This window comes from Cydia splendana, chromosome 6, assembly GCF_910591565.1.
Source record: "Cydia splendana chromosome 6, ilCydSple1.2, whole genome shotgun sequence".
In the NCBI taxonomy this organism is placed as follows: Eukaryota; Metazoa; Arthropoda; class Insecta; order Lepidoptera; family Tortricidae; genus Cydia; species Cydia splendana.
Genome location: NC_085965.1, coordinates 17,353,153 through 17,378,171, shown reverse-complemented (window position 1 = coordinate 17,378,171; position 25,019 = coordinate 17,353,153). Strand labels below are relative to the sequence as shown.

Sequence of the window (25,019 nt, the reverse complement as noted above, 5' to 3'; positions counted from 1 at the left end):
TCTCGAAATTATAGAAAAAAAAAACCACTGCTCAGGTACCTAAACAGCCTATGCTAATAATTCTACAACTGAGATAAATTTAAAGCCATCTTACCGTTATATTGCTTGAGCTGCATGGCTTGTTAAAGAATTAGACTATACGTCATATACGATACTCGAGAACCGTCACTGTCCTGTTTTCATTAGTCGTTACGACAATATTTCTAGTATCCGGCAGATTATGACGATAATAATGTTAAAGATGAAATAACCAACGATTACTGCACTCGTGTTCGTCGAGACAAGAGCCGAGTCCGTGCGCTATCGCTCCATCGCTTTATCGTTTCCTCCTCAGCTCCGAACCCGAGTGCTTAAACATCTGCAAGATGAGAACTTAATAATCAATTCAAAATCATTTTTATCTGGTTTCGCAAAGCGTTCGGTTGGTCGTCGCCCATATTATAATGTACCTAACATTGAATTTTACCAACTTTTCGTACCTCGATATTGAAATTGGTTAAGTAGGTTATTGTATTGACTATTGGTAATTAAAGTTCTCGTTTCAACGAAAGAAAAGACCCGTTTACACCTCATTAGATTCAATATGAATTCAATGAATGTGTAGGTATAGTACTTACTAATATAATTCGAGTAACTAGTAGTATGATACAACGATAAAACACGTACATTTTACTTACACCGGTTTTATTGTTTTAGCTGTTAGAGTAAAACCATTCTTAACATGCACGTGCCTTTAGAAGGATTTGTTATACAGCTTCAAATTGTACGGAAGATACGTCTGATCTGGATCCAAATCCGGATAATTTCATACTCGTTGGGTCTAGATTGCTAACCCACAGATCAACATATATATTAGCGGAATGGAACGCACTTTAATATTATTTCAAGGATTAGTTTAATTATAATGGAGCATTCCATGAAATTGTCTACCGTGTGTCCCGTACAAACGCGAATTTTCTGATGATATTCAGGTATAAGAGTTTCCTTTTCTATGACAAATGGTCAAAAATATGCACAGAAAAATTATCGCTTGCTTTAAATGCCGAAAAAAAAGTCGCAACACTGGAAATAAAATGCGTTTGTACGGGACAGCCTGGTGAATGCTCCTAATTAAAGTTTTTATTATATTTTATTGTATTAATTTATGATTTTATTAATTTAATTTAAGATTTTATTATATTTAAACTAAACTGTTTTTGGTCCACAGATTCGCGAGAGATGTGCAGACGTTGCCCAATCATTTTTATTTTTCCGACTACGAAAGACACAACGCTGAAATCGCCGCATTCCATCTAGACCGGTGAGTTACTGCCCTATGTATTCGAACTTTAAGATACGTCAATTAATAGACCTAGAAACGATATGGATTAGATGTGTCATCAGTGTCAAAAGTGGCGTTTTTGTTTGAAGAAACGTCACATTTGACACTGACATATCTAATCCATATCGTTTCTAGATCTATTAGCTGACGTATCTTAAAGTTCGAATAGGGCCGATAGTTCATGTCATAATAGTGCTGGATACTAATTACTGCTGAAATAACAGTAGGTAATTCAAAGTCAATTAAATTTGCTTATTTTATATTACTTCGGTCTTGCAAATCTATTAAATGTTTTTTAGGGTTCCGTACCTCAAAAGGAAAAAAACGGAACCCTTATAGGATTATTACGATAGCAAAGCTCATTTTGAAAATCCCAATTATATTTTTTTGTAATTTTAAAATAGTTTAGAAGTTATTTAAGAAAATAGACAAAAAATTATCATTCCCTTTATCTCCTAAACTACTGGGTCTAAAATCTTGAAAAACATATACTAAATAGTTCTTTATCCATAGATGACAAGAAACCCTATTAGAAATATGCAGTCAAGCGTGAGTCGGACTAATTACTTAGTTTTTGATCCGACCCCTACGGGTTTTTTAAAGTCACTCGCGTTTCACATATAAAAACACATTGTTAAAAATTGGGTAATGTACGGAACCCTTGGAACGCGAGTCCGACTCGAACTTGGCCGGTTTTTTATTATACTAATATATGTTAACGTACCGAAATAATTTTGTACCTATTTCATCTAGTGAAATGTGTAAAAATCCTGTATTTATTTAAAGCGACGTTGACCGATAATTACTATAATGACATTATCAAGTACCCGCACTTTAATCAAGTGGAAATATCACGTGTCCGATTAATCGATTATAAACTTAACAGATAACACGAGTAGACTTATTCAGAAACGGAAAATATCACTGCATAACAGTATCGCACTACACGAGTGCCAACGTGAGGCAATGATATTGAAATCAAATTGGTATCAGATTTTAGGTTTCTGAATACGCCTCTAAGTGTTGTTAGCCTTGGCTGTAATCTAGTACCCACGGGCTATCTTAATCCTAGAGCCGGTAATAAATAATAAATACTAGGTACCTACACCTACACACCAACAGCCAGGAGGGATTACTAATATGTTGCATAAAATTTATTGTCATATACAGTGGAACCTGGATAATTGCAATCTCAAGGGACCGGCCATTTTTTGTCAATTAACCAGGTTTTTCATTTAAGCAGGTCGTGTCAATTAACGAGGTTCAAGAAATCGTTGTGTCAATTATAGAGGTTTTCATTAATAGAGGTTGCGTTCTGACAAATTTCTTTTATGGAGGTGCAAATAACCATTGAAAGTAGATTTACACGCTTAAATTCTGGGTTTCTGTTCTATATATTGCTTCTGTCTATACTTGTACTTTTGCACTACATTAATTACTACTTTATTATCTTATTAATCATTTGGGTTTAAAAATTCCCTTGAATTGTAGAAGAAAGTCTTATTAGAATGTAAAAAGCATACTTTGTTTTTGATTAAATCAAAACTATTTCACCTACTACAGGCTGTGATAGATACCCAATAAATAAATTGAATTCTGGATGAAGATATAAATAAAATGATCATTGCTATTAAAATATTGTTTCTGCTGTCTACAACTACATTATTCCAATTACAGAGGTAATAAGTAAGACTCGTTTCAATAATAGAGGTAAAAAGAAAAGCAAAAATAACGGATTTTTTTAGCACAGTGTCAATTATAGAGGTCTTAGTTGCGATGTGGTCAATTACAGAGGCAAAATTACGAAAAGCACTAAAATCTAAATTGCAATTATAGAGGTTCCAAACTTTCAATTATAGAGGCCTTTTGGTCTCAAGGGACCGGGACCGGACTTTTGGTTGCAATTATTGAGGTTTTCCATTTATCCAGGTGCCAATTAACCAGGTTTCACTGTATTACTTTCGCATAGCAACCCTTGGCAGAATCATCATTTCGCAGAATTATATTTTGCATAAGTTTCATGGCATACTGTTGTTTCGCACAATTTTGTAAAGCTGAATAATACAATGGCATAATGTCAATTTAAAGAATAATCCTATAATCGAATAATTGTTTTGCCAAAAATTGCGTCGCATAATATTTACTTGGCATACTGTCTTTTCGCACAATTTCCTTAGGCAGAATAATTCATTGGCATAGTGTTGATGAGAATAATATTTCCGTATCCTACTCCACCAATGAACACCTTCTCCAACAGTTCCTATTGAGTAGGGGTCGCAGTTCTAACCTAACCTACACTTCTGGCAGCAATTCCTTTTGTGTAGGGGTCGCAGTTCTAACCTAACCTAACCTACAGTTCTGGAAGCAGTTCCTTTTGTGTAGGAGTCGCAGTTCTAACCTAACCTAACCTACAGTTCTGGAAGCAGTTCCTTTTGTGTAGGGGTCGCAGTTCTAACCTAACCTAACCTAACCTACAGTTCTGGAAGCAGTTCCTTTTGTGTAGGGGTCGCAGTTCTAACCTAACCTAACCTACAGTTTTGGAAACAATTTCTTTTGTGTAGGGGTCGCAGTTCTAACCTAACCTACAGTTCTGGAAACAATTTCTTTTGTGTAGGGGTTGCAGTTCTAACCTAACCTATAGTTCTGGCAGCAATTCCTTTTATGTAGGGGTCGCAGTTCTAACCTAACCTACAGTTCTGGAAACAATTTCTTTTGTGTAGGGGTCGCAGTTCTAACCTAACCTAACCTATAGTTCTGGCAGCAATTCCTTTTATGTAGGTTCAGTCAGCGACATGAGTATTATGCGGTAACAATTTCAGCAGAACTTTTATTCTGCTGCATAACATTCTGCGAAATTCAAGTCTGCAATATGAGCAATATGCCATAAGAAATTCGGTGAAACGTAATTTATGCTACATACAATTCTACGTATGTAAAATCGACGATATTAGTATTCTGCTATTCAAAATTCGGCCAAATGAATGTTATGCGACATGACAGTTATGCTAATTATACAATTATGCAAATGTATCATTCGGTTAAAAATGTTTCTGCGAAACCTGCTATGTGAAGTGTATTTCGGACAATCGATATTATGCAAGATAAAGGGAAGCCAGCCAGGAGCATATAATGATATAGGTAGAGCTATACTTGGTCAAGCAGATCTTGTCAGTAGAAAAAGGCGGCAAATTTGAAAAATGTAGGCGCGAAGGGATATCGTCTCATAGAAAATTTGAATTTCGCGCCTTTTTCTACTGACAAGATTTGCTTGACCATCTATATATCTTAAGTTTTCATTAATATTTATTACTTATTATCTGAAGTTTGTTGTACATAAATATGAGGGATAAACTGAAAGGTTTTAGAATAGAGAAAACTGTAGTATTTTAATGGCTGATTTAACTTAAGTATTTTGATTGAGGCGTACAAATTTTGTATGAAAGTCATGAGGTACCCGTCGAGATTAAAGTTTTTTACGCGTAGGTAAATAGTTACCTATGTAAGATTTTTTTTTCTGGTGTCATAGGAATACTGAGAGATGCCAAAAACACTTATCAGTCTTTTCGATTAACCACGCAAGTACGATGTTAACTTTTGACGTCGCTGTTGAATGACATACTTTTCTACGATCATCCACTACATCAACTACAGAAGCATGTACAGAAGTCATTAAATTTGGAATTTCACGAGTATGTGTAAATAAACAGTCGTACTCGTATATAAAATATAACTGAAGCCAATAAGAGTTACAACATAACTCGTACAATATTATGACACGGAAAATATCTGGGGTCAAATCAAAATTTCGACATACAATTTTGAAATTGCCTGCAATTCTGAAATACAAATGACAACCGAATAGCATAATATACCCCAAAAAAGTACATAAACGAGCTAGCTATAAAGAGTCTTTTTTTCTTTCTAAAAACTTTCAGTGTTACCTATGTATAATCTGAAAACACAAGGGCGTTCACCTTGCATCCCGAAGAATAACAAAATGTATTAAGGCTGTATTTACATAACGAGTACCTACTTATAGGGGGTGTTTTTATCAGTTGGTACGCACCCGGATCTGTTACTTGTTTGCCAACTTATTTAAAATTTCTAAACCCTAATATTAATATTTAATAACCATAAGCTCAATTTTAATTAGTTTATTGACTTAGGATACTGGGATTTCGACGTGCGATGCCAGTAGTCGGGCGCGTCCTAAACATGACTACAGAGATCTACGATGTCACCGAGGGTGACATTTTGAAGACATTCTTCGTCTCGCCGGCGAACAACTTCTGTTTCCACGGAAAGTGCTCGTACTATTGCGACACTGGGCACGCCATTTGTGGGAATCCCGACATGTTGGAGGGAAGCTTCGCTGCGTTCCTTCCCTCATCCGACTTAGCTGAACGAAAGGTATGTTACTTGTAATCAGCAAAACTTCTGCTTAACTGTTCATATAACTGCGACACGGGATACGCCATTTGAAAACCCAACATGTTGAAGGGAAGTTTCGCTGTGTTTCTTCCATTGTCCGAATTAGCTGAACAGAATGTACTTATGACACCTGTTGCGAGTGAACAAGTTCTGCTTTTTTGGAAAATGCTCATAGGTGCTACTGCAATATTGTGAGAATCCCGACACGAGTTCCGATCCCGAGATGAGTCTTACATTGTTCGAGTTATCTGAAAGTTTTCTGATCGTTGTCGAACTATGTATTTCTGGTCCAGTCCTTGTACTTGCATAAAATTATTAAATACTACGTTAAAATAATTCATACAGTTCAGCCTTTATAGCTGCTATAATTTTAAAGTTGTATTATTGATAGAAAAAAGCCCCAATTAAGAATAACTATCTATGTTTAGAGTCTTGAGGTTTACAATTTAGATTATCGACGCCAACCGCACAACGTAATAAGTAATGAGCGTGCAACGTGGAAATAGGACTTACCTACGATAACGTGCAACTAACACGTAATATTGACATAAAGAAGGTGATAATACCTTTTTAGGGTTCCGTACCCAAAAGGTAAAAACGGTACCTATTACTAAGACTGCACTGTCCGTCTGTCTGTCACCAGGCTGTATCTCATCGAATCGAACATGGAACCGTTGCCGCTATAACAACGCCGCTGTAAACAGCCACTGTGCCAACTCGCGTCTTAGGCATATATGTGGTATTATCTATGAAAAGGGACCTTATTGTCGATGGCGCTTACGACACTAACATCGATGAGCACAAAACGTAGTAGTTTAAAATTGGGGATTCTGGCCCAGTTTAGTTATTTTGATTTCCAATTTAGCAATTAAGTTTCTTTGATTACTGGAACATTCAATGTTGCTGTCTATCCAATGCGGAGGTCAATTTAAGTTATGTGACGCTGATGAACTTATCAGTCATCGGGTTTAAAGGTCCCTTTGTAGTTTTTTATAAATAACTCGTAAACGGTGACCTGTAGCAAAAATGTTCTGATACATAAGTAATCTGCGTAAAATTGTCTATATTAAATATTCTCTACACTTTTTCGCTAGGATCAGTATTTAAAAAAATATTTAAGGTAAAAAGTTAAATATGATCAATTGTTAATATTTTTTGTAAATAACTCGTAAACGGTGGCCTGTACCAAAAAATGTTCTGATACATAAGTAATCTACTTAAAATCTACTCACACCAGAGGATGCTGAAGACCGGACGCTTAGCTAAAACGCTAGGTTGAAGGAGAAGAAGATTGATCCTAGCGAAAAAGTGTATAGAATATTTAAGGCGCTCTTATACTCGAGTTTTACGTTTTCAAGGGGGTGAAGCAGACGAGTGGTAGAACGGGCAGGCGGGCGCCCCGCGCGGCGCACCGCACCATTCCCGCGCAGCACGTCTACGTCCTTATTCTGATGACATCGGTATTCTGAATCGTCAGTTCCGGGATTTTTAGTTCGGCAATTAATATTGAAAAAGATTTATTAGTAAATTCGAATTTTGATGAGTACTTAATGAAATTAAAAACCGGACAAGCGCGAGTCGGACTCGCCCACTGAGCCCACCGAGGGTTCCGTACTTTTTAGTATTTGTTGTTATAGCGGCAACAGAAATACATCATCTGTGAAAATTTCAACTGTCTAGCTATCACGGTTCGTGAGATACAGCCTGCTGACAGACGGACGGACGAACGGACGGACAGCGGAGTCTTACTAATAGGGTTCCGTTTTACCCTTTGGGTAGGGAACCCTAAAAATGGTAGGTAAGACGGTGAGGTCGGTGAGTGTACCTAAATAATTATTAATTATATGTATACAATATGAGTGTATACTTGACTGATCATGTTTTTGTAAAAATCGATTTCGACTGGCAAAACATATTAACCGGGCAACCGGGTTTTTTAACCTAATTAGACCCCGCTGAATCCGAAATTGCCGGTTGATTGATCGAATTCTTGACTGGAAGTGAGATAGTTGATATTAAAGGTCCCTTTTTTTTAGTTTTTCGTAAATAACTCTTAAACGGTGGCGCATAGCAAAAATTTTCTTAAACATAAGTAATCTGCATAAAATTGCCTACAAGAAAGATTCCGTACAATTGTTCGCTAGGATCAATATTCAAAGAGATATTAAGGTGGGAAAGTTAATTATAATCAATTTTTGAAGGTCTCTTTTTTTAGTTTTTCGTAAATAACTCGTAAACGGTGGCCAATATAAAAAAAATGTTAAACGTTAATAATCGACACAACATTTTCAATAAAAAAAGATTTAGTACATTTTTAGCAGGGATCAATATTTAAAAAGATAATAAAGAGGGAAAGTTAATTATAATAAATTCTAAGGTTCCTTGTTTTTATTTTTTCGTTAATAATTTGAAAAGTATGACTCATAGCAAAAACAAATTTTACACAAATAATAAACATAAAATTTCCTACAAGAAACATGCAGAACACTTTTCGCTAGGATCAATATTTAAAAAGACAAAGCATCCGGTAAGTCAATTATAATCAATTTTAAAGTCCCTTTTTAGTTTTTTGTAAATAACTCGTAAACGGTGTCCCATAGCACAATAGGTTTTTATGAATAAATAATCTCCATAAAATTTTCTGCAAAAAACATCTGAACACTTTTCTCTAGGATCCATATTTAAAACGATATTAAAGGAAGAAAGTTAATCACATTCATTTCACAGGTCGCTTTTTTTTCGTAAATAACTCGTAAACGGTTGCAACGGGGGCAGTTGTAAAAAATATTATACGTAAATATTGAACATAAAATTGTCCACAAAAAAGGTTTTGTACACTTTTTCGCTACGATCAATATTTAATGAGGTATTAAAGGGGGTAAGTTAATTATAATCAATTTCCAGGTCCCTATTTTAAGTTTTTCGTAAATGACTCGTAAACGGTGGCGCATAGCAAAATAGGTTCTTAATGTTAACTAACCCCCCTTGGCTAAAAAGTGGCCTCCATGTTTAAAATTCATTTGTTTACGTAAGATGTCCGTCTTTGGGTCACGAATTTACATGTGTGTACCAAATTTCAACTTAATTGGTCCAGTACTTTTGAAGAAAATGGGCTGTGACAGACGGACAGACAGACAGACAGTCGCACGAGTGATCCTATAAGGGTTCCGTTTTTAGGGTTCCGTACCCAAAGGGTAAAACGGGACCCTATTACTAAGACTTCGCTGTCCGTCCGTCCGTCTGTCACCAGGCTGTATCTCACGAACCGTGATAGCTAGACAGTTGAAATTTTCACAGATGATGTATTTCTGTTGCCGCTATAACAACAAATACTAAAAACAGAATAAAATAAAGATTTAAATGGGACTCCCATACAACAAACGTGATTTTTGACCAAAGTTAAGCAACGTCGGGAGTGGTCAGTATTTGGATGGGTGACCGTTTTTTTTTTGCTTTTTTTTTGTTTTTTTTTTTTGCATTATGGTACGGAACCCTTCGTGCGCGAGTCCGACTCGCACTTGCCCGGTTTTTTCCTTTTGAGGTACGGGACCCTAAAAACTAAAAAAAGTGACATGTGAATTGATTGTAATGAACTTTCTTCCTTTAATATCGTTTTAAATATTGATCCTAGAGAAAAGTGTTCAGATGTTTTTTGCAGGAAATTTTATGTAGATTATTTATTCATAAAACCTATTTTGCTATGGGACACCGTTTACGAGTTATTTACAAAAAACTAAAAAGGGACTTTAAAATTGATTGTAATTAACTTACCGGCTGCTTTGTCTTTTTAAATATTGATCCTAGCGAAAACTGTTCTACATGTTTCTTGTAGGAAATTTTATGTTTATTATTTATGTGTGATCAACAGGGTAAAGACCGGTAGTGATCACCGAATCGTAAGAGGCACACTGAATATCAATATTAAACTTGAAAGGTCCAGCCTGATGAAGTCTACGCTCCGACCTACTCGAGCCCATGTTCAAAACCCCGAAAGCTTTCAACTCGAGCTCTCTAACCGCTTTGCTTGCCTAGAGAACTTGGCTTCAGTGGACGAAATCAACGACGGGCTAGTGGAAACTGTCCACACAGTAGGGTCTAAGTTTTTTAGACCCCGCCGTAAAGATAGACCTCAGAAATTGACCGAGCAAACCTTAAACCTCATGGCTGAACGACGCTCGCTACAGTTGCAGTCTCCCGATGACGCGGAGTCATATAGGCAGCTCAATAGACGTATATCTAAGTCCTTGCGACATGATCTGCGTCTCTTTAATACTAACCGTATTAAAGAGACTATTGAGCGAAACCAAGGCTCCAAAGTGTTCGCAAAGGACAAAGCAACGCAAGCAAAGCAAGGGTCTATTGGGCAAAGCCAGCTGACAAAGCTGAAACGGGAAGATGGCAGCATAGCGTCGAGCAAAGCGGAGGTTTTAGGTGAGATCGAGAGGTTCTATGGACAGTTATACACTTCGATCGCAAAGCCCGTTGACAGCTTGGTAGGAGGTCCAAGAGCCAAGCTGTCCCGACATTATACCGAAGATATCCCGGACATCAGTCTGTACGAGATTAGGATGGCCCTGAAGCAGCTTAAGAACAACAAGGCGCCGGGCAAAGACGAAATCACTTCAGAGCTTCTGAGAGCGGGTGGAACACCGGTACTTAAAGTCCTCCAGAAGCTCTTTAATTCCGCCTTGTCCGAGGGTATAACGCCTGAAACATGGAATAGAGGCGAGGTGGTGTTGTTCTTCAAAAAAGGTGATAACAACCTATTGAAGAACTACAGACCCATCCCGCTTCTGAGCCATGTCTATAAGCTGTTTTCAAGGGTCATCACGAACCGTCTCGAACACAGACTTGATGACTTCCTGCCTCCCGAACAAGCCGGTTTCCGAAAAGGCTATAGTACCATAGACCACATCCATACGCTGCTGCAAGTTATACAGAAGACCGAAGAGTATAACTTGCCATTATGCTTAGCGTTTGTGGACTATGAGAAAGCCTTCGATTCGGTGGAAACATGGGCGGTGCTTGTCTCTTCAGCGATGCCATATTGACTATCGGTACATCGAAGTGTTGAAGTGTTTGTATAATAACGCCACCATGTCGGTCCGAGTACAGGAGCAGAGCACGAGGGCGATTCCATTGCAAAGAGGCGTAAGGCAGGGAGACGTTATCTCTCCGAAACTGTTTACTGCCGTAATGGAAGACGCCTTCAAGCTCCTGGAATGGGAAGGACTTGGCATCAACATCAACGGCGAATACATCACTCACCTTCGGTTTGCCGACGATATCGTAGTCATGGCAAAGTCGATGGAGGAACTCAGCATGATGCTCGATGACCTCAACCGAGTTTCACAACGGGTGGGCTTGAAAATGAACATGGACAAGACGAAACTTATGTCAAATGCCAATGTTGTGCCCATCCCAGTCTCTGTTGGGAACTCGGTACTCGAAGTTGTTGACTCGTACATCTACCTAGGACAAGTAGTCCAATTAGGTAGGTCCAACTTCGAGAAAGAGGTCAACCGCCGAATCCAACTCGGTTGGGCAGCGTTCGGGAAACTACGTAATGTCTTTTCGTCCGACATACCTCAGTGCCTCAAGACGAAAGTCTTTAATCAATGTGTGTTACCAGTGATGACTTACGGCTCCGAAACGTGGTCTTTCACTACCGGCCTCATCTCAAAACTCAAAGTCGCTCAACGAGCTATGGAGAGGGCTATGCTCGGAGTTTCTCTACGTGATCGAATCAGAAATTAAGAGATCCGTAGACGAACTAAAGTCACCGACATAGCCCACCGGATTAGCAAGCTGAAGTGGCAATGGGCAGGCCACATTGCACGCAGAGAAGATGGCCGATGGGGTCGAAATGTGCTCGAGTAGAGACCACGGACTAGCAAGCGCAGCGTAGGACGTCCACCCACAAGATGGACAGACGATCTTGTTAAGGTCGCCGGAAGACGCTGGATGCGGGTCGCTTCCAACCGGCACGTATGGAGGTCCAAGGGGGAGGCCTATGTTCAGCAGTGGACGTCTTATGGCTGAGATGATGATGATGATGATGATTTATGTGTAAGATTTGTTTTTGCTATGAGTCATACTTTTCAAATTATTAACGAAAAAATAAAAACAAGGAACCTTAGAATTTATTATAATTAACTTTCCCTCTTTATTATCTTTTTAAATATTGATCCCTGCTAAAAATGTACTGAATCTTTTTTATTGAAAATTTTGTGTAGATTATTAGTTCATTTTTTTTATATTGGCCACCGTTTACGAGTTATTTACGAAAAACTAAATAATATCACATATTAATATCACATATCTCACTTCCAGTCAAGAATTCGATCAAGCAACCGGCAAATTCGGATTCAGCGGGGTCTAATTAGGTTAAAAAACCCGGTTGCCAAAAAGTAATATGTTTTGCCAGTAGAAATCGATTTTTACAAAAATGTGACCAGTCTAAATTATTCAATTTGATTAATTTTATAGCCTTTTAAAATATGTTTACACAATTTATCAATCGTGACTGAATTCCGGATTGGTTAGATGGGTGTGTGCCTTTGCTGCCCAACTTGTTATAAAATGACAATATGACGGACGAATGTCTGAAATGTCACCGTATTTAAGAATTATTTTGCTTTTCTTCGTAAGTATGTTGAAAAACATTGTGTGTATAACATATTTGCATATTTATACTGTGATTACCCATTTTATGAAACGTCCGCTAAACTAGCACAGGTCCGACGCTGACAGCGGTCACGGGCGTACTGGCGTGAGGAATAGGCGCAAGGTATTGCCGCGTAGGGTGTAATTTAGTAGGCAAAATGTTGAATTCATCAAATGATGAATGAAAAAATTAACGTATCGATAAAAGGACAAGCAATAATGAAGATTTACTTAAAAGCTATCGACTGAAGTAAGTTTCATATACATTTTCGTCCTAGTACTTCTAATATAAGGAAATAAAGACAGTGTTAGGCATGTTTTCAACTTAAGATTCTATCGAGAAAATAATGAGCCGTCGTGTTTCTGACAAGCAATAACGTAGTTCAAGGACTTATACATACTAGAAAATAATGCATGAAATCCTTGTAAAAGTCTGTAAATATGGTGGTGGTAATCAAAGAAACTTAATTGCTAAATTGGAAATCAAAATAACTAAAATGGGCCAGAATCACCAATTTTAAACTACTACGTTTAGTGCTCATCGATGTTAGTGTCGTAAGCGCCATCGACAATAAGGTCCCTTTTCATAGATAATACCACATATTAGCTCTGACACCCCATTCTGGACGGCCGATTACGGCAAGCCAGAGGTGAGACTCTCACTGTGAGAGTCCTGCAGCCCCTGCTCAGTGCTCACTCCAGTCGGCCAATGAAGGCAAGCCGGAGAGAGGGGCCTGACTATTATTAGATTTAATTATGTTATGATAACTCGATGCAATATAAATAACATATTAAACACAATAAGTCCTAGAAACAAACATGTATCTGTAGAATATATCTAGGTATTTCTTGTTCTACTTATTCGCAATAAGAACAAGAAATCAAGCCGCGTCATATTTCAAAACTAATGATACGTATTAGAGCCGTAATGATATTCTTACCGTAAATAAGTCCACGCTCTGTAATCATTTTCCATTCAACTGTTTCTAATCGCGTTGGTTTGGTGTTTGGGTATTTTTTATGTTACATCTTATTTCTTTCTACATTTAGATTTTTTGCCTATTATTATTGTAGACATGATGAAAAATGTACACGGCTAAATTAAGGACTGTTGCAAGAGGCTCTACAAGCCTACATCTCAACAATCCATTTAAAATGACTATGTGACATCGGCGACATAACCATAAACTTCATTTAATTTTGCTGACTCTATTGACTACAATTGCCATGCTTATAGACGTTACCTACATAAAACAAACAAACATGTTTTGTTCCATTTGATTGATACATAATATTTACTCATTAATTATAAGACCTACTGTTTACACGACCATTTACTGTTTACAACATGCAACAATGTTTTCATTACAAGATATATAACATTTGTGCTTAATCACATCATCATAATCATCATCATAATCTTAAGATTATGATTGTGATTTATCACAATCAATAAAAACTTATAGTTTCGTACGTAAAGGGTGTAAAGCTGTACTGTGACACAATGTAAATATCATTCGATAGCATGACGTGACGTACGCGTTTACGTTAAGTCTAAATTTGTATGGGATTTGGAGTTTCCAAAACGTCCTGCTCGGCGCGCTGCAAAATGAGACTTAACCCTTAATTTTTTTCTTTTTGCCCGAAATTAATATTTGTATCACATAATTGTTTGCCGATTCTATGAAAGATAGTAAAAAAATATATAACTTCGATTTTCACTGCGAAATCAGTGTTAGAAGTTGAATTGGCTAAATCATATTTATGTAAATATGTAATTTTCAGTAATAGATATATGAAATTTTTTGCTACGATTAGAAAGGTACACTATTTGTGATATACCTATGATAAAGTTTTTAAATATAAAATAATTACAAACACTGAAAACACCGTTCAAAATCACATACTTAAAATTATCAATTTCTGGATTATTCCAAGTTTTCCGACGTTTCGTCTTAAAACGAATGTAATTTTTATAAATTCAAAATATTGCGTAAATTTAAACCTTAAATCATCACCCTAATACTTGACGTTTGGTATAAAGGTGCGTTCAAGAACGTAAGGCTTTTTTTTTATCTGTGAGCTGTCTAATGCTTTGTAGACATTTGGCAACACTATGCATTTAAGGGTTAACGCAAAGGCGTACGTCCATCACGCAATGGAATGAAATTTACATTGGGGGTTCTGGTCATTCATGCGTACCCAGTATAAAGTAGAAATATAAACTGTAAAAGCGGGCGGAGCGGCGGAAAGCGCCGAAATTCTAAAACGTAACAAATATAAGAGCCTCGGTAGAGAGTACCATTTTGTACCATTTGGTGTTGAAACTCTAGGTCCATGGGGTCCCAGCGCGCATAAGTATAAAGTATCTTAGGTTACTTCGTTATTCAGAATTCACTTAGCGATAAAGTTTTTTTTAGTTCTGTGCCTTTACATCTCACTCGTACTTCTGCGTTACTATTGTTTATTGAGTACGGAGTAAGTATTTGACTATAATCATGTATTCTTTCAGGTGTGGCGGCATCCTTGGAGACGTTCGTATCACAAAAGAAGAAAAGCCCAGTGGGAGTTGCAGTCAGACTACTGTGAAACGGTACAATATAAAACAATTTTAATATTTCTCTTTTTAAACTTAACTCTTTTTCTATGCCTGACGTGATATCACAGCAAAGTTTTAAGCAAAGTTGCACAGTCATTTACTCGTAGTTGCTACGAACTACTGCGTAGAGCTACGCACGAAGCCGCGGAATAAAGGAGTACTTATTTTATAAAGTAGGTATATGAAGCTAAGTACTTATAGCTAAGTAGGTATATAACTAACTGACCATAAAATAACTACCTATAAAATGTCACTTTCGTATAACGTTTACTTTCGAGTTTCGAAAAGATTCAATTTTTTTCTATCTATGTTAGAGCTGTGTCATAAGGAATTGTAGATACATAAGTACTTAACCGAACCGAAGTGTTCAGAAATATCTGAACATTAACTTTACTTAACCTCACTTTAATCTTGACTTTGTTCAGATATTTGTGAACTGTGAAAACCTCTGCTCCGATAATTTCTGATGTTTAGAGCATTTAATAATTGGAGTGGCCATTAAGAGCTTACCCTTTTGCCGAAAAACTTGCACAATTGTGCAAACTTTTGTATGGACTGACATGGCTATTTGTACGTTACGTACAAATCATGTAGAAATAGCAATACATTTGACGTCCCCTCCCCCGCAAACGTCGGCAGACTGTTTCGTAAAGGAAATGACAGCGATGACATCTCCAATTACTAACTGGTCTAAGATCTAATGGTGACTCTAAGTTACCATGGGCTGCATACTACACAGTCATATTTACTATGTCTCACTTGGAGTGAAATTCCGTTCAAGTTTGACAAGTAAACTCAAGTTAATTCGCAGACAATACGAAGGTGATAGTTAGTTACTTATTATTCTGTATTGCTTTGGTATTGCACAGTAAGTTGAAACGTTAGGCGTAGAGGTATGTAAATCTGAAAATGTTACTCCATTTGTGCCAAATCGGTTTTGATGTATGGAAATTGTATGTAAATGACAGAATGTGTGTTGAGAAATAGGGCAATGCATACAAATACTGTCGAAACGACGATATGATAATCAAACCTAAATAATGTACTAAGTAGTGTGTAAAGGATGACTCACGTTAGACCGGGCCGTGTCCGGACCGGAGCTTCCGGAGCTTACTTTTCTATGACATGACAGGGGATCACGTGATGCTTTCCATAGAAACCGATGCGCCGGAAGCTCCGGGCCGGACACGGCCCGGTCTAACGTGAGTCATCCTTAATAGGTAATGTACTAGTGAAATAAAGTTTTCCACGGGCCATGTGAAACTAAACCTTATATCAATATCAGGAAAGCTTTTCTCCGATCTAAATCTGTACCGTTAATTTTTCCTTATTTGTTCGGCGCGTGACAATAAATGTAGATAGATAGGTTTTTGTCCGATATATGGGGATCTATGAAAAGGGACCTTATTGTCGATAGCGCTTACGCTGCACAGCGTCGCGCGGCATTATATCTATATCGGAGCATCGTTAATGAGCGTTTCTTTTATTTTTTGCCATTTTATATATTGTGACCTTTTTTGCCACTTTTGTGTTATTTCTAGTCAGGATCGCGAGCCCTTTTCATCCTTATAGGAAAAAAAAGTGCTAAAATTTCAAACTTTCCTTTTTGTTACCGCTATACAAAGTGTATGGGGAAATGGTAACACAATAGGAAAAAAACTCTGGGACATTTTTTTATCCCATTAGGATCGAAAGAGCTCGTGATTCTGAGTAGAAATAACACAAAAGTGGCAAAAAAGGTCACAATAAATAAAAATGGCAAAAAATTAAAGAAACGCTCTAATAATGGCGGCATCATCGACAATAAGGTCCCTTTTCATAGTTAACGTCACATATGTATACAATTTAATAAACCTATAATGAAATAGAGTCCGTCTACGCTAACTTTGCACTGAATTGGCACTGACTTACAGTTCCCATATGGGCGCCATACTTGACGCAGCACTCGGCGTGAAAACCTATAGTGGTCGGAATCCGTTAGTTTTTTTATTAAAAAAAAAATGTGCTGTTGTTTAGGTAAAAACTACGGCGCCATACGACTCGGGGCGGCGGATGCTGGACTTGATGGACATGGCAATTTTCGACTTCCTCACCGGCAACATGGATCGACATCACTATGAAACTTTCAAGTTCGTAGATTTACCTAAACTTTTTTTAACCAATTTCAATATTTCGGAAATTCTTAATTCGTCGGGATCTTTAAGTTTTTCGAAGACGGATGGACTTATTTGTGTTTTGTGTTTGAATGGTATAATTTATACTTCACAGTTGGACATTGTTAGAAGGTTAATATATCATAATGGAATCCTGGAGAAATCGGATTTTTTATAGGATACCTATAAAGTTACTTGGGTATATTTGTTAGAAATTCGTGCATTATGCACTTATGAAATTAAAAGCGACATTTGGTAAAATGGATCTGTCGATGAAGACCATAAATAGAAATAGAGAAGAATGGCCAGGAAGAAGAAGAAGTAAAATGGGGTTACCGCCAGATCTAATTGCAATTTTTTTAACTCAGGTTTTACACCTAGTAGGAAATAACATATTTCATGGGAAAATTGTTACAGAATGTTCGGGAATGAAACGTTCCCGCTGCACTTGGACCAAGGCCGCGCTTTCGGCAAGGCGTTTCACGACGAACTGAGCATCCTGGCGCCGCTGCTGCAGTGCTGCCTAGTGCGTCAGACCACGCTCGCCACGCTACTCAAGTAACTATCTATACTGTAATTTAGAATGTTTGCCATTCGGGAACGTTCAGCGATGCTTCCACGATGGACATATTAGGTATTATCGTGCTGCTGCTGCAGTGCTACCTCGTGCGTCAGACCACGCTCGCCACACTACTCAAGTAACTATCCGTATCCGTACTATAGTGTAACATTAAATATTAGGGGACATCTTACACAGATCAACCTAGCCCCAAACTAAGCAAAGCTTGTACTATGGGTACTATAGGCGACGATATACATACTTATATAGATAAATATAGAGGAAACACCCATGACTCAGGAACTATTAATATTTGTGTTCATCACACAAATGAATGCCCTTACCGGGATTCGAACCCAGGACCACTGGATCATCGGCTTGACAGGCAGGTTCATTACCCACTAGCCCAGACCGGTCGTCAAAAATGTTCGCCTTTCTGCAGTGCTGCCTTGTGCGTCAGACCACGCTCCCCACGCTTCTCAAGTAACTATCCGTACTGTACTGTAGAATATTCGTTGTCCGGGAGGGTTCGGCAAAGCTTGCGCGATGAACTGAGGATTCTTGCGTCGCTGCTGCAGTAACGTTGGACAATGCTTCCACGACGTATTCTTAATTGAGTATACTGCCATACCATAATCCCGTTTCTACGAATAGTATCATTCGTATCTCACGAGCGTTCGGTTTTCGTTCAGCGTTGTTTCAATTGATTGAAAGTTGGTACTCTTGTCAACAATTTTTTTGAGTTTTTCTGTAGGATTCCTTGTCCATGTACCTACATTTATCTGACACAAATATTTTCTTACCCATTTTAGATATACATTATTACTTTCTTTTTTCTCTATTCAAAACCATTATGAGCTTATGTTTTAATTGCCGTGTCATATTCTTAAACTAAATTATTTACGAATTAAATAGGAAAAAAACGAAAAAAAACGAAATAAATAGGTAAAAGAGTATGGAGTTGGCATTTTATATGTTGACTAGACGGGCCCGCAGCTCCGCTCGCGTAAATGAAATAAAGAGTTCGTCTTATGTTTAGTTAAATACCGACATTATTATGTATTCAACCCTGCCATGGTTTAAAACTGTGATAGGGATTTCTTATTTGTAGCCGTTATTTGGATAACTCAATTCGCAAATTTGACAAAAAATGATGTGATTTGATAAAAGGCAAGATTGTATTTTTTCATCTACACGTATTTATTTAAAACTTGTTTCAAGATAAAATTATTATTTGTTCTTATAAGCCTAGTTGCAAAAACGTTCATTAGATTAATTTTCGCCTTAAGACGAATATGGACGACCACCGCCTTTAAATCGCCTTTTCATACAAACATAGGTAGTCTAGTCCTCTCGGTCTTGCGATAGCTCTCGCCAGTCGCCATGGCCGAGGTTGAGCAGGTCTTGAGCAACTACGTCGTTTCAGCGGTACCTAGGACGTCCACTCGGGCGTCTCCCATTTTGTTGTCCCAAGTACCTGCGCTCTCTCCACGGCACGATCCTCTCCCATTCTCTCTAAGTGTCCGAGCCACCACTGAATAGCCGCTTTTGTCTCTCTAAACGCCAACTATATCGGACCACATCCTTATTTCTATGGCAACAAAATTATATTACGATATTTGGCCGACTGCTGATTGTACATTTGCTTATTTTTATTAGGTCGCTCAATAACATCTGAACATGCACTGGTAGATTAACTACCTACATAACTTACTATCAACTTTGTATTTTTGGCCCATCTCAGCATTCTTAGCCCGTTCCCCGGACGAATGGCAATGTTTGCCGAAGCCGTGAAAGTCAATCTGAATAATATAACTCAAAAATAAATTTAAAACAACAAAATACAAATTGATAATAATAATATAGTAATTACTTTGATTGATAAGAATGATAAGTCATATATGACATAAATCACTCGTATGGGCTCTATAGACTAAGGTTGAGGTTGGCAGCACTTTTTATTTTACTTCGTGTAAAAAAACTCAGAAATACCTGTATACCAACATGACAAACATAATTTAGTTTATTTTAACTTACGGATTATTTGGCTCTAATCTGTAGCACCGCCAAACGAAAGCAACCGAGAGTTGCCGAGAAATGGCCGATGAAGATTGTTATGAAAATTTCTTTTCCTTATTGTAAATTAAATACACATCGGAAGCGATAGTTTTTATGGTCTAGTTCTATTCCCATATGTAGATAATTGATTTGAACAGGTTTTTCTTATCATACGTGCGTCGTATTCGAGAAACGTGTCAAAAACTTTTTTAGAAATTTGTAAGGCGCCATCTCGCTTCGTCGCTCATTTTTTATCCCGTTCTGGTTTTTCAATTTTATATATATGATACCCTAAAGTATTTATTTCATCTGCATATGTTTCGCTCGAGTTTATCAGAATTTGTTTTCCAAATAGTTTGATTGTACCGCGCGTAATCTAATTAACACATCGATTTAGCTCTAGCTATGAGAAAATTGAATTTTCGAGAACAGCATGTGTATAAAATTTTTGTTTCTCAATTTACGTACACCCCGGCTGGGTGTACTTTATGAATGAGTTTATTCACAATGTGTCCATGCAATTTTGCAGCTTACTGCACATCCCGCTGCAAAACTGCATGGACATTAATTTGACACTTTGTAATAGAATTCATATTTATGTAATATCTTCATGTAATTTTGGTGAGCTTTATATTGGATCTTGATAGTCAATAAATAAACCATAATCACGTAAGGTGTAGCGGGGCAATTTCGGCAATTTCTAAATTACCCCGCTGTCGAAATCGCCCCTCTGCACCTTACACAGATTTATTAGCAGTATATCCCAGCGCCTCCACCAAACTACATCTAACCAAAATATTATTTGTAAATTTTTTCTTTATCTTTCTCAGGTTCCACAACGGCAAACCACTTTCAGCGTCCCTTCGCGACGCCATGAAGGTGGACCCCGTCACGCCCGTCCTCTGGGAGCCCCACCTGGCGGCCCTGGACCGGCGGACCGCCATCATCCTCGACGCCATCCGCAAGTGCGTCCAAAAAGCAGAGGCCCCCGTCGACAACAACGATGTCAACGACTTCGTATGACCGCTAAAAACACCTGTGATGGAACTAAAAGTGTGATAAAGCTATGGTCTAAGAATGGTAAACAGTCTACCCCGGACTTAGACTTAAGATTTTAGTGCCAAAGAGTATCCAAATGACATTGGGTGAACGTTTGAAGTCATTCCACTGACTCTGTAAGAAGCCATTGTACAAGCCAAAAATGCCGATTTTTACGCAATGACCAATAGGTTTTACAATTGGAATCAGTATTGATTTGTAGGAAGTTAATATCCTGTGTATATTTTAATGGAACTAAATTATTGTTAATGTGTGGAACTATGGAACTTGCTAACTATGTAAAAAAAAGTCACTAGTAAATTCATGATTCAGAGACAATTTCAATATGGCGGTTTGTTTACATAATTAGCAAGTTCCATAGAATGACACTTTAGGTTGATTGCTGATGGCTTGATTGTGTTAGTTCAGGGGTCCCAGAAATGTAAAGATGGAAATGATTGACCCTTGAGTGCCACAATTTTATGGATGTGATAGTAGGTAGGTCATGGCTCGCTATTGATAAAGATTCTCAGGTAAAATTCTATGGAGATTCTTGGGCCACACTAATTTAATGGGGTGATTATGTTAATATAATGCGCTGTACATATTAATAGTGAAATGCAATAGTAGTAGTAGTAGTTTAAGTTTAGTTTTCGTTATAGGTGTTTTGCTATATTTAGCTGTCGTTATCTTTTAAAGCTATAAGCTCAAGAAGACAGACATATCATGGTGGCGGAGTTAGCTTCGTTTGATAACGTTGAGGGTTTTGTTGAAACGTTTTGATAAGATTGACTTTAGTGTTTAGGAGGCTAAATGCTAATTTGAAAAATGTTTCCTATTTATCGATTTATTTTTTATTATTTCTACGCATTTTATGATTTGTTCCTTTTTGTTATTTAGTTCTGCTTCTTTATTAATTTATTAATTAAGTATCTACTTTAATCGAAATCATGCAATTAGAAAAGCTGAAATAATATTCAGTTGGGTAGATCTCGAAGCGGCATAGAGGAGCATTCCATTTATTTCAATAACAATGACCTACTGATAATGATTATTTAAGGCAACTAAAATAGGTAACGATACCAACCTTTGTACAGAGCTATTGCCTATTTAAGAACACCATTGAACCGTAAGCCCAGTTTTGTCTGATAACTGCTACACTTGTATATTATGTTTTACGAAACGACAAAAAATAATAAATTTGGCTCCTGTTCGCCGCATTGTACAGTCACGGACTTTAATTGTTGAGCCATTTAGGGATTACTTTACATTGGACATTTCATACCGTTAGTGTGGACAACCAAATTAGCTTGACCCCTAAATGGCTCAACAATCAAAATCCGTGACTGTACCTACTAATGTGTAAGTGTAAGTATAGTTTAGAGTCAACCAATGCAAAGTGTTGTTCTGTATTCTATGTTCGTTGTGATTTTAAGAACGGCAGCTTTTATTTTAAGAACTTCAGATACCATTCCTAGAGATTTAAGGACATTAAAAGACAAAACAATGACTTCATTTAATGTGCAAAACGTAATTTGAAGAGTTGTATCCATGAATTTTGACAAGATGTTTCCGTCTCGGAAATTTGGTAACACGACATACTACCTTTACAGTCGCCTGCAATAATATGTTAGTGTCGAAGGCCGAAAAAATATGATACACGCTGTTATGACTCTACAAATAAGATCGTGTCAGATATTTTTGCGGCCTTCGTTGTGTAACATATTATTTCAGGTGACTGTACCTATACCCCATTTTTTTTTCAGATTAGAAATTATAACCTCAAAGTAGTGGTAATTTTTTTCTTCCAAATTTAAATCTGAGTAACTACGGACTGATTATAGTGTCGTTTACATATTATTGTACCTACCGCAATATAAGATATCATAGGAACCGTAGCATTACGGAAGAAAAACTTAATTACCACTACTTTTTGAGGTTAGAAAAATTATAATTACTTATAAAAAACGGGGTATACATATACATAAGTATTTCACTTGTTGTTTCGGTTTCGTTTTGGATTAAAGATTTGATTGACAAAAAGGAAGAAAAGTCTTAATAAAATATATTTAATATGATTAATTAAATCGTGGTATCGTAATGCTAGCTTATTTCGTAAATGTGAAAAGCGAGCAGTCGTTAAAGATGTATTTGTATTTATTAAATTAATACGTGCTGCTGTGTTAGTATAAGTGCTACGTATTGTTGTAAAGAGATGTATGTCATATATAAGAGAAGTCGACTTGCCAAAGATGTACCTACAATGTTTTAAGATGTAAAATGTAAGTAGGTATGGAAACATGAATACTGTTTTCGAAGCGTGTTTCTGTTGATCGTTTATAAATTAAAAATGAAATGATTCGACAAGTTTGTTTTAATTCCTCAATCACTTTCTGTATTGAATGACTACTAAAATCAAAACTTACGTGTTGAATATTCCTAATTTAATTTTGCGTTGTAACAAAATATTATATGGATAAACGAACAGACGACGTATCACTAGACTCCATTTTTTTTATTTGATGATTCAATGTTATCGTTTATTTCAAAAGCTACTACAAAATGAATATCTGATAATATCATCCACTGCATTTGTAATAAACAAAAAGAGAGACATAAAACCGGAGCGTAAACGAATTTCGCGGGTCAGTGTACTTGACGGTCCCGTAAAGGTCGCATAAACCGGGAAACACAAAGATATGTCGGTCCCCCATAAAAACAGGAATATGAATAGTACGGGAATATTAGGATACCTATTTGCTATAACATTTTATGGCTTCAAGCCTGTTTTGTTGTTTATTAAACATTTCAGTGTGCCGTAAAGTTAGGTTTTGTTTGTACTGTCCCAAGAATCTTTACTATCACTATTTAAAAAAAAACTAAAATCAATTCTGTATTCGATATACGTACTTGATCGTAAGTACAATATTTGGGGTACCTATATCTGCTTATTTTAATTTTATTATTAACACATTCACTGCCACCCTTCGGAGATAAGTTATCAGTGTACCAGATTTCACCCAATACCGTTCAGCCGTTGTTTCGTAATTGTGCAACAGACATACCACCCCAGCTTCCAATTATCAAGATCCTCAATTTTCCAGTTCCCTTCAGTATTACGAGACGAACTTTACTGCACATTTTTATATACAAGTAGGTACCTACATTTACACAAACACGTTAAAATAAGGAAGTAAACTCCGAGACGCGGCATAGTCACAGAGTTAGCAAGCGGAACACAGGACGTGATATAGTTCCTACGGCGGATATTGTCATTCCCGGCCCGCCCGCCGCAATCTTCCAAATTGTATATTCACATGAAGAGTTTCCGGCCGCTTTTCACTCGCGGGGAATAACAAAATGTCGAACGTAAGTGCTGCTTTTGACTCTAATTACTGATGTTATTTAACGGGAATACAACAGAATTATGAGATGGCATGACAATTTATTAAAATTATGTTTCAATGCTCTATTATTTAGCTACTGTACTCTATGTCATATTTTGTTATGCTCTTTGCAACCCGTAGGGTTATTTGAAACAATAGGAATCAAGCTTTGAGAAGCTGAATTTTTAGAACCATCGCAATATTGAGAACTTTTTATAGCTGTGGTCAAGCAATGCCTATTCGAGCAAAATATATAAAACAATTATAATAGAAATGCCGTAGCACTCTCCTTAATGTTATATTATATTAAAACAGAGAGTGCTACGGAAGTCAGGCTACGCCACGTAGCGCGAGTATGTTACAGATTATCTCACCTACTTTCAAACTTACGAGAATACTGAATGCTTAACGAGAAATAATGACGGATAAGCACTTAAGCACCTTAATTTAAACGGTCCGTTGGCTTTTGATAAACTCTCCTTGGAAAACAAATCAAATTTCAAATGACAAACATTACTTTAGAAATTAAGGACGAAAGAGCTAAATTAAAAGGAATATTTCGATAATTACAGCGTCGGGGGAGAAGGGAGAATTTTCGTGAAAGTTGACAGATCTAACATTTAGCAAATTTAGGGACAATTCACTTACAATCGGCAACTTTGACTCTTTCGCTGATTAAAACTTTTAACGGCGCCCATCTTAAGGATTCGGTTTTAATCCTTTTGCATATTTAAATTAATGAAAGCTATTAATTTATAACAAGATCACATACATACATAATTATATACCTACTTACCTAATAATTTAA

At 37.1% G+C, this 25,019-nt stretch overlaps 1 protein-coding gene across 2 annotated transcripts in view; it reads left to right on the top strand.

Annotated features, from left to right (window-relative positions):
• LOC134791677 (extracellular serine/threonine protein CG31145) overlaps positions 1-23,192 on the top strand; it is a 155,630-nt gene extending 132,438 nt beyond the window's left edge. For both annotated transcript variants that reach the window (XM_063762770.1, XM_063762769.1), the window contains exons 7-12: positions 1,208-1,300; positions 5,488-5,731; positions 14,931-15,011; positions 17,034-17,146; positions 17,588-17,728; positions 20,618-23,192. In XM_063762770.1, coding sequence (XP_063618840.1) covers positions 1,208-1,300; positions 5,488-5,731; positions 14,931-15,011; positions 17,034-17,146; positions 17,588-17,728; positions 20,618-20,810 — 865 coding nt within the window. In that variant the 3' untranslated portion in view covers positions 20,811-23,192. The remainder of the gene's footprint in view (positions 1-1,207; positions 1,301-5,487; positions 5,732-14,930; positions 15,012-17,033; positions 17,147-17,587; positions 17,729-20,617) is intronic.
• Positions 23,193-25,019: the final 1,827 nt, after the last annotated feature.